The sequence below is a fragment of the Grammomys surdaster genome, unplaced genomic scaffold (genome assembly GCF_004785775.1).
Source record: "Grammomys surdaster isolate TR1022 unplaced genomic scaffold, NIH_TR_1.0 187, whole genome shotgun sequence".
Classification (NCBI taxonomy): domain Eukaryota; kingdom Metazoa; phylum Chordata; class Mammalia; order Rodentia; family Muridae; genus Grammomys; species Grammomys surdaster.
In genome coordinates this window covers 9,599,525-9,610,433 of record NW_021604632.1, presented here as the reverse complement: position 1 = coordinate 9,610,433, position 10,909 = coordinate 9,599,525, and the positions used below count along the sequence as shown (strand labels likewise).

Sequence of the window (10,909 nt, the reverse complement as noted above, 5' to 3'; positions counted from 1 at the left end):
TAGCCCTGGCTGTCCTGGAACTCACTCTGTAGACCAGGCTGGCCTCGAACTCGGAAATCCGCTTGCCTCTGCCTCCCAAGTGCTGGGATTAAAGGCGTGTGCCACCACCGCCCGGGACTTCTCCCCTTTTTAAAAAATACAATTTTATTACGTATGTGTGTGCACATGTGTGTGTGCGTGTGTGTGTACACGCTTGTTCCATAGTGCGTATGTAGAGGTAAGGGGATAACTTGCAGGGGTCAGTTCTCCTGCCTTCTGTGTCCCAGCAGTTGATTTCAAGTTGACATTCTTGGCAGAAAGAGCCCTTTCCCACTGAGCTGTGTTGCTGGCCCTCACCTGGTTTTTATGTGGGTACCCGTGCTCTGAGCTCTGACCTTCATGCTTGCATAGCAAGTACTTTATTTACTGAGCCACCTCTCCAGCCCCTGCATTGTTCCAGCCCCTGCATTGTTGTTTTGCTTTTAATGTTTGAAAGTAACCATGACATTAATGAGATTGTCTAGGCCTTCCAACTCCATCTTTTTCCTTTGTTGGTAAGTTTAGTGTACTGGTCTCTTAAAAAACAAACACTGTTGAGTCGCCGCTCCAGCCCCAAGTGGGCCTGATTCTTACACTTGCTGGCATGTGTATATGCATGCATGCATGCATGCGTGTGTATGTGTGTGTGTGTGAAGATACCAATAGGTGTGTTTGTCTACATGTGTGCACTTGTGTCAAGACAGGTTGATGTAGCTTCTTGTGTTCCCAGGGGACTTCAGACGCAGAGAGAGCCCTTGCTGTGGCCAGGCTTGTGTAAGTCCTTCCCTCCTTGGGGATGCCTTGTCTCTTCTGTAAGCTGTGAGACCTTCATATCACTAGCTACCCATCTTTTGCTTCTTAGCCCCTTACTTTCTTTTTCAGGAGAAGGGTATTGGGTTTCTTTCTCTGTGGTATCTGAAGGCTGGCCTGGGAATCCTGTATACCTGCTATGGTTATATCCCAGAGATCCTTTGTGTGGTTATATCCCAGAGATTCTCTACAGGGAGCCCTCCTTTTAATGTTTATTAATGGGTTCCCCTTTCTAGGGATTCTTCTGGGAGTCCTACAGCTTTAACCCTCATGAAATGTAGATCAGATACGTTCCTTCCAGAGTTAGTGGTCAGGAGAATCCATGGTTGAGGTGGTGGCCTTTGGAGTTAAAGCCTTGCTCAGTTGGAATTCAGGGTTTGCTATTTGGTAACTGTGTGAACTTAGGTAACTGTCTTAGTTAGAGTTTCCATTGCTGTGAAGAGACCCCATGATCAACACAACTCTTATAAAGACAAACATCTAATTGGGGCTGGCTTACAGTTTCAGAGGTTCAGACCAGTATCATCAAGGTGGAGAGCATGGCAGCATCCAGGCAGACATGGGGATCTATAAGGAACTGAATGTTCTGCATGAGATCCAAAGGCAGCCAGAAGGAGACTGATTCTTTTGCACTGGGTGGAGCTTAAGCACAGGACCTCAGAGCCCAGCCCTACAGTGACTCACTTCCCCTAACAAGGCCACACCCACTCCAACAAGGCCATACTTTCTAATAGTGTCACTTCCCATGGGCCAAGCATATTCAGACCACCACAGTAACTCACCGAATATCATTGATAGCTTGGTTCTCGTCCTTATAAAATGATGTCTATCAGTCTCTGGCATTATAGGAAACAGCAAATGAAATAATACGTGTCATGGATTTGCAACATGTGGCACACATAAGGGCTTCATACTCGTTTTTGTTACTGATGACAGTGAGAGTAAGAAAGAACTCAGGCCTTAACTGCTGAAAATCACAGACCGATATAAACCAGTGGGTAAGGTGAAGAGGTTTTCTATATCACAGAATTCTTTGGAGTAAACCAATTGTGCAGCTCAGCAAATGAAACCAGTCTAATACAACTACTAGCTGCTGCTGCTGCTCCTGCTCTTCCTCTTTTTCCTCTTCGTCTTCCTCCTCCTCCTCCTTTTTCTATCTCATGTAGCCCAGGCTGGCCTCAAACATGTGATCTTCCTGCTTCCATTTTCTGAGTTCTGGGCTTACATCCGTCCCACCACACCTGGCTCAGTTTAGTAATTTTTGTAGAAGACATGCTCTGCGATGGGCTCTGTGCTTACACCACCTTTCTACATTGACAAATGGCTTCCACTCCCCCAGTCAAAACGATAACCCTAGGATGGAGTTCAGGGTCACTCAGTGTTTGAAATACCTGACACAACACTAAGCGTGGTAAAGTCCTGTACGTCCAGCTCCTTACAGATGTGTATTCATTATGTCTTTCTTCTGGAGCTCTGCTCAGGTGAGGCAGTTGCAGTTGGGGGAAGGGCTTTGTTTATGATTTTTACCTTTTGTCATTGAGAATTAGTGTGCTTCACAGGCCCAGGAGGCTGAGGAGATTCAGGAGCCCAGAACCCTTTACCTTCATCTACTTTCTTCCTTCAGGTAGAGTGTTTACCTCCTTTTCTCTTTCATGCTTTTCCAGAGAAAATGATGTAGCTGGTATTGATGTCAACATGGGCTGTCCAAAAGAGTATTCCACTAAGGTAAAATGATTTATTTATTCCTTAGACTTATTCTGTGCAGGTTAAATGAGGCTAACTATTATAGTAACTGGCTCTGGGCTAGATCCTGTGCTGGATTAGAAAGATGCTCAAAGGGATGCTATTAGGCTAGATATGATGGTCCACACTTGTAATCTAACCTTGTAAAGGCTGAGGCAGGAGGATGATGAGTTGGAGGCTCTTCTGAGCTACAGGATGACCTTGAATTTCTGATCCACTCGGCCTTGTTTCCCAAGTGCTGGGATTACAGATGTTTTCCCCACATTTAGTTTTATGAGATGCTAGAGACTGGGTCTAGGGCTTCATGTACACTAAGCAAATTGAGCTACATGTACTTTATTTCATTTACTTTATGTCTAATGAACTCAGGCTTTCGCAGATCCTGTGAGTCAGCAGAGTGGCTCAGCGGGTGAGAATGCTTGTCATACATGCCTAACGAAGTGAATTCAGTCTCGGAATCCCGCTGTGGAAGGACACAACCAACTCCTCAAAGTTGTCCTCTGACCGCTGCACATGCTCTGTGGGATGCGTGTGCCCTCTCCCCACACACCATACATACACACATGTACACACACACACACAAAAAAAAATAAGTAAATAAATACATGTTAAAAAGTTTTAAAACAGGGCTGGAGAGATGGCTCAGGGGTTAAGAGCACTGACTGCTCTTCCAGAGGACCTGAGTTCAATTCCCAGCAACCATATCATTGGTCACAACCATCTATAAAGGGGTCCAATGCCCTCTTCTGGTGTGTCTGAAGATAGCTACAGTGCACTCATACATAAAATAAGTAAATAATTTTTAAAAAGTTTTAAAACAGAATCACTGGTGTCATTGAGCTTTAAGTTGTTCTGTGACTTTGTGGACTGTCATTTGCTGTATTTTTGGGTTTTTTTTGTTTTTTTTTGTTTTTGTTTTTGTTTTTTTGACACAGGATATATCTATGAAGTGCAAGCTAGCGGTTAACTCACCACTATGCAGTGGAAGCTGGCCTTGAACTACTGATCCTCCTGACTTAGCCTCTTGAGTATGTGTGCCACTCTGCTCAGGTGGACTCCTTGTTTTAGGGGCACAGTAGATGGTGGGCTCAGTTTGCTATGAATCAGAGATTTTATGAGGTTATGTAGTTCTAAAAAGTAACATCTGTAGTGCCCATTTCTAGGTGGATATGTGGTTTTGCAAAAATGATCAGATATTTGTTAGGATCCATCACATTCCAATTCCTGATGGGGTGTGTGGTGTGCACAGACAACACTACCTTCCTAGGTGGTTAGGAAAATGCCAGTTCCAGTGGGTCTTAGCTACCTTGTTGCTACTCTGTCGCCATACTGTGGCTGGCCCATCTTCTTCAATCGTAAGGCCTTCTGTGTGCTTCTCCTTAGGGAGGAATGGGAGCTGCTCTGCTGTCAGACCCTGACAAGATCGAGAAGGTGAGTGACGGTAGGGTCCTCAAACACGCTGTGACAGAGTTCTCTAAAATGTCTCTACCCTTTGCTCCAGATTTATTGAAATTTGCCTAGAATCTCTATTTGGGGCCCGGAGAAAATGTCTTTAAATTTATTCATTCTTATGTGTTATGGGTGGTTTGCCTGCCTATATGTCCGCACCGTGTATACACAATGGCTAAAGAGGTCATTGGCTACCTGGGAGATGGAGTTACAGGTGGTTGTGAGCTACCTGCTATGGCTGCTGGGAACTGAACTGCAGCCCTCTGCATAGATCGTGCTCTCACATACCAAAATCTCTCCAGTCTTGACCTGGAAATTTTAAAAAACTCATTTTGATATGCAGCTAGATTTAGGAACTCTTCCGTCAGCCTTCAGTGCTCTCGAGGTCTGTAAAAGTCTATAGATAGGGACATGTCACCTAAGAGCCACCGGGCCTGGAACTCAGATACAGTCTCCTCCTGTGTATTGCTACTTTCCCTTCCAGGATGATCTGAGAGCAGAGGGCAGATCACTCTGGGTAAGGGCAGGCCCAGAAGTCTGTGTGTAGATGAACAGGCCTTTCCTGGGGGTGGACGAGAGTAGCGGGGTGCCTCCTGCTTATGGATCACATGGATAGTGTATACCACAGGTCACTTCCCATCCCTTACTCCCCGACCTTTCTTTTGAGATCGGGTCTTACTATATGATTCTGGCTAGCCTGGTACTTGCTATGTAGTCTAGATTGACCTTGGACAATGTCCAATCCTCCTGCCTCAGCCTCTTGAGTGCTGGGATTCTAGGTTTGTACCATAAAGGCCTTTGAGAGCAGCCCAGGCCAGGGATGCATGAGGCCAGGTGAAGTCAGGCTCCCCTTGTTTCCCTCCTCTGGAGAGTGTACAGATGGGCTTCATGAGGACCAGGAGACAGGCTGGCATTGACACCTAGTACTGAGGGCTACCTGGCCATGTGCAGGTGACAACTGGCTAGAGCATGACTTTTTTCTCCTAATTTACCAGTTCTCACCTTCTTGGTCTACTGGCTCTTTTTTCCTCCTTCACATCCTCCACCCCACTTCCCTGCCTGAGCTTTGAGCCTTGGTGCTTCCTACAGACTCAGAGACTTTGCAGTCAGACCCAACCCCGTGAGAGCTGCCATGGAGTGTGCTGGCCGGCACAGCTCAATCCTACATACTCATCATGTCAAGGGGTCTCTGGGATATGGAGGGATCACTATATGTTAGGTGTCTTTGTTTCTCTTGGTTAGCCTCAGATAACGTCCCTTTAGTCTATTATTAAAAAATGTGTCTTTGACGTTTATAGAGGAGCTGCTTTTTCAATGCACATTCCAGTGTGTGTTTCATTTGTTCTCCCTTTAAATAAACATAGCAGGCATTTGCGCTTGTTCCCTCCCGTTCCCCTCCCCCATCTTCCCCCTTCTCTTTCTCTCTCTCTCTCTCTCTCTCTCTCTCTCTCTCTCTCTCTCTCTCTGAGACAGTGTCTGCTTGTGTTGCTGATGCTAGTCTCAGACTCCTGAGAGCAAATACTCCTCCCATATTAGCACTATGTTTCTGTTGTTGCTGTGATAAACTACCGTGACCAAGGCAACTTAAAAATGGAGGGGTTTGCCGGGCAGTGGTGGCACAGGCACTTGGGAGGCAGAGGCAGGCGGATTTCTGAGTTCTAGGCCAGCCTGGTCTACAGAGTGAGTTCCAGGACAGCCAGGGCTATACTGAGAAACCCTGTCTCGAAAAACCACAAAAAAAAAAAAAAAAAAAAAGGAGGGGTTTAATGGGCTCATAGTTCCAGAGGGATAAGAGTTGATCATGGCAGGAGGCATGGCGGCAGCCAGGCAAGAGCAGGAAGCAGAGAGATCACATCTTTGACCACAAACCTGCATCACAGAGAGTGAACTGGAAGTGTTGTAAGTTTTTAACTTTCGAAGGGATATTCTCCATCAGGGCTGTTCCTCCCCGTCACCTCTCCAAACAGCACCACCAACTGGGGAACAAGTATCCGAACACCTGAGTCTATGGGGCACATTTCTTATTTAAACTACCACATACTACCAGACCACTGTTACCTTTTTGATTGAAAAAAAAAATACTAAGCTAAAAACCCAAATTAGGGGCTAGAGAGATGACTCAGCAGTTAAGAGCACTGGCTGTTCTTCTAGAGGTCCTGAGTTCAATTCCTAGCAACCACATGGTGTACATGCAGATAGAGCACTCATATAAATAAAATAAATACATCTTAAAGAGAAAAAACCTAAATAGACAAGTTAAAAACAAGAACCTAAAATTGAATTTAACAGACAACAATAGAATAGTTTATTGAAACTGAATTGAATGTGTTACACATACATTTGAAATCCCAGCAGTTGGGAGGAGGAGGCAGAAACATTAGGAATTCAACGTCAGGACCTTGCCTCAAAAGACCAAAGCCAAATGAAGCACAGAGAGAAAAGAGGAAATTGCTTAAGACCCTTTTTCAAATATGTGGCATGTGAAGCCAACTTAAGAAGCTATAGCGCTGTGACTCCTGACTGCATGCAGCATTAGTGTCCCTTCCCAGTGACACCTCATGCTCAGGAGGCTGTGATAGTTCCTAAGATCCTAGCCACAGTTCAGTAACCACCTGGGCTTTTGAACCTACATTCAGGCCCTGTGCAGAATGGAGGGAGCATCTGTGGCTCTCAGAATGGTTTCCACACTTGACCAGGGGATGCCTCAAAGGAGGCTCCGGTTCAAGTGTGCACACAGGCGGTTTCCCTCTCTTCCATCACCTGACTAAGAAGGCCAATGATGTTGGCTCTGCCCCTGCCCACATTTAAAAGCTCATTTGGTAAGAGACAGCAGTAATGTACTCCGTCTCAGGAGCTTGCTTCGTTCTGCTACAGTCACGTGTGCCAGCTTGAGAGGGAGGTTTCAGGCTTCCATCTGATGTGGCTTAGGTGTATTGGGCAGGATTCAGTTCAGGTCCATGCTGTACCAGCAAGCTGGGAGCTGGCTGACGGCTTCGTGGGTGCTTTAAGTTTTCTCAAGATAAAGATGCTCATGTGGGCACAGGAGAAAGCTATGGAAATACAGAGTGAGAGTGGCTTAACTATGTTGTGAATGTAACCGAGTTAGTTAAAAGTGTTCCAGGTAAGCATAGTAACACGTGACTTTAATCCCATAATGTTGGGAGTGGGGCAGAGGCAGGTGGATCCCTGAGTTTGAGACCAGCCTGGTCTACAGAGCAAGTTCCAGGACAGCCAGGGCTACACAGAGAAACCCTGTCTTGAAAAAGAAATTGAAGAAAAAAAAAAAGGTAGCAGACACTTATAATGTCCATCAGTACTGAAGAGGCTGAAGCAGAAGGGTTGCGAGTCTGAGGACATCCTATACTATATAACGGAGTCCAGGACGGTCTGGGATATGCAGTGAAACCCATCTCCAAAACCAAGAAGTTAAGGGTGGGGAGGAACTAATAATGGCACATGTCTTTCCTTCCTTTTTTTCTTTTTCTTTTTCTTTTTCTTTTTCTTTTCTTTTTTTTTTTTGAGAGAGAGAGAGGGGGGATCTTCAGGCCAGCCAGTAGATCTGGTGAGGCAAGCCTGCTCATAGTTGGATATTTCATCCCTGGTCCTCTCCCTCCTCTGGCAGGGGCATGTGGCATTATCTAGATCTGGATGGTGGGGTGTCTACACCGCTGGCAATAAGACAACCTCGGGTTGCTCGTGCTTCCCTCGTGTGGTCCTAGCGAGTGACTGGATCTTTCACGTCCCTAGTCTCCTTCCTGGTTGTTAATGTGAACGTGAAGAGAAACACCTAGAAAGTACCTAGAGGTATTTAGGATAAATCAAAAGGAAGTTCTCTAAGGCCAAAAACTGTATCAAACCACTTGGTATTTTGTCATTACATTTCAAAGGTTCAAAGTCAGCACTTGCAAGGGAACCTTCTAGATATGTTGCTGTGAACCAGAGTCATTAAACTTACATGGGATTTATTTATTGGCTGATTGACTTGTATGTTTTGAGATAAGGTCTCAAGTAGTCTGGGCTGGCCTCTGCTCCTTATGGTTCAAGAATGGCCTTGAACTCCTGTTCCTCCTGCCTCTGCCTCCCCAGTGCTGAGGAAAGTGCTACCCATACCTAGCCAGAGTGAGTTTTTCTGATGGATCCTCATGGGCCTGGCAGTGTCCCCTTCCTTAAAGTACAAATGTTCCTTTAAGGCTTGCCAGGATGACTCTGGGCAATCAGATCTAGTCTGCTGCCTGAGGCAGCACCTGGAGAGTGTTCCTGCCCTCCTGGCCAGCAAGGAGGGCCTTGTTGGTGAACTGTTGGCCTTTCTACAGTTTCTTATCCTTAGCTCTTAGATAAGGCCTGTTTTACTGTAGCTGGCTCTCTGCTGCCCTCATCTGTCTAGAATTAAGGTAACCGAAAGTCCTCAAGCCTGTCTGGTAGCTGTTGCCTAGGAGGCACCTCTGCAGGTCAGGAGGCACCTCTACAGGTTAGGAGTCAGTGTTTGAGATCACCTTCCCCACACTCGTGCCTGGCCTGAGATTTTTGATGTAGGAAGAAGATAGCAATGCCACAGACATCCAGGGCATTGTATCTCTCTTGATCTGATTCTCTTGTTGCCATGTCAAGCGATCTCCTTGAATACTTTCCTGTGCTATGTCTTGATCTTTCTTTGCAACCTTTCCTAATTGTTATATAAGAACTGTTTAAGCCGGGCGGTGGTGGCGCACGCCTTTAATCCCAGCACTTGGGAGGCAAAGGCAGGCAGATTTCTGAGTTCGAGGCCAGCATGGTCTACAGAGTGAGTTCCAGGACAGCCAGGACTACACAGAGAAACCCTGTCTTGAAAAACCAAAAAAAAAAAAAAAACCAAAAAAAAAAATGTTTAAAACCTTATTGAATGTGTTATTTTCCTTTTCCAGTTTATATATTTGTGTATCTGATGTCTCATGAGGACAGGACCTAGGCCCCTTGAGACTTTTCTTTCTCATTCTAGTTCTTGGGCTGACACTCAGGGACTTTTACTCAGAAAAGAAGCTGTCAGTTGCTGGGCAGCGGTGGCGCATACCTTTGATCCCAGCACTTGAGAGGAAGAGGCAGATGAATCTTAGAATTCAAAGTTAGACTGGTATACAGAGTAAGTTTTAGGACAGTCAGGGATACACAGAGAAACCCTATCTTTAAAAAAGAAAGGAAGGAAGGAAGGAAGGAAGGAAGGAAGGAAGGAAGGAAGGAAGGAAGGAAGGAAGGAAGGCAGGCAAAAGGAAAGGGGAAAAAAGAAAAGAAAAGAAAAGAAAAAAAGAGCTGTTAGTCATATGTTCCTAAACAGGAGTAGGCCCCAGGATTATACTGAGCGTTTCGGGCAATGATTTTGAAAACACAGGTTTCTAAGTTCTGTCCTTAGAGGACCATTCAGGAAGTAATGTGGTAGGATCTCAGAGTTTGTGTTACTTAAGCTCTCCAGGTAATTCTGATGCTTCTCCTGTCAAGGAACCACTGTGTTTCACACAGGACTGCGTGAAGGTCCATTCACTTACTCCTTCATTCAGCATATTTAATATTATTTATATATATCAGGCAAGGACTTGCTGGTGTTGAGATTTTAGCAAGAACAACAGGCCGAGTCCTTGCCTCGTAGAATTTACATGTAAATGCATGCGACAGATAACAGCAAGTGCTCAGAGTATACAAACTGTTCCTCTGCCGGTGTGCACTGGTCTTATAGGTGTGTTAACTATTGCAGGCAGTGTTGTGGTTTGTTCCTGACCGGTGTTCTTGTTTACTCTTTGCAGATCCTCAGCACTCTTGTTAAAGGAACACACAGACCTGTGACCTGTAAAATCCGAATCCTGCCCTCGGTAAGACTATAGCTTTTGAAGGTCTGTTCTTTCAGGTAGTGTTGGGTCTGGTGGTGGAACTCAGCTGATTTTAGGAGTCAGAAGCTCCTTCCATGGATCCTTAATGACCACCTTGTGCTGTAATCTTTCTTACCCAGCTAGAAGATACCCTGAACCTTGTGAAGCGGATAGAGAGGACTGGCATTTCAGCCATCGCAGTTCATGGGAGGTGAGTGACTGACTGACAGGGCGATTACTCACGATCACTCAGCAGACCCTGTGTGACAAACAGCTTCTCTGTGTATTTAGCCTAGGTCTCTGATAGCCTATGAATCCAGAGAATATTTAAACTCTGCATGGGCTTGCATTTGTTCATTCATTGAGTACTTTCTGACAGTAGACACAACTTCAGGCATTAGCAACACAAAAGAAGAAGAAGGAACCTACCTGCAGGATGTGTGAGTGTACAAGGATGTGTGCTTGCAATTCTATCAGATAGCCAAGAAGTGGTGGGATTAAAAATTTAAATCTTAGGGTTTTTTTCTCCTTCCTTCCTTCCTTCCTTCCTTCCTTCCTTCCTTCCCTCCCTCCCTCCTTCCCTCCCTCCCTCCCTCCCTCCCTCCCTCCCTTCCTATTTTTAAAGTGCTGGAGATCATATCCAGTGTCTTCTACATGCCAGGCAAATGCTTTACCATTTCTGGTTTTGGTTTGGATTTGTTGTTACTATAAAGTCTCATAGAGCTCAGACTTGCTTCAAACTTGACACATGGCTGAGGCTGGGCTTGAACTTCTGATGCTCTTGCCTTCACCTCTTAAATGTTGGGCTTATAGGCATTCACCTCTATAGCTGAGTCAGTCAGTCAGTCTGTCTGTCTGTCTGTCTGTCTCTCTCTCTCTCTCTCTCTTTCTCTCTCTCTCTGAGACAGGAGTTCACTGTACAACCTAAGCTGTCCTGACCTTTTAGTCCTTCTGCCTTAGCCTCCCAAGTGCTGGGATCAGCCACTATACCCAGTGAATCAATCTCAATCTCTCTCTCTCTCTCTCTCTCTCTCTCTCTCTCTCTCTCTCTCTCT

At 45.5% G+C, this 10,909-nt stretch overlaps 1 protein-coding gene across 4 annotated transcripts in view; it reads left to right on the top strand.

The window, feature by feature from the left end:
- Nucleotides 1-10,909, top strand: part of Dus2 (dihydrouridine synthase 2) — a 40,727-nt gene that overhangs the window by 18,795 nt on the left and 11,023 nt on the right. For 3 of the 4 annotated variants that reach the window (XM_028768531.1, XM_028768534.1, XM_028768533.1), the window contains exons 5-9: nt 749-792; nt 2,493-2,553; nt 3,955-4,002; nt 9,792-9,857; nt 9,995-10,065. In XM_028768531.1, coding sequence (XP_028624364.1) covers nt 749-792; nt 2,493-2,553; nt 3,955-4,002; nt 9,792-9,857; nt 9,995-10,065 — 290 coding nt within the window. The remainder of the gene's footprint in view (nt 1-748; nt 793-2,492; nt 2,554-3,954; nt 4,003-9,791; nt 9,858-9,994; nt 10,066-10,909) is intronic. The other variant, XM_028768535.1, reaches the window with a different exon arrangement.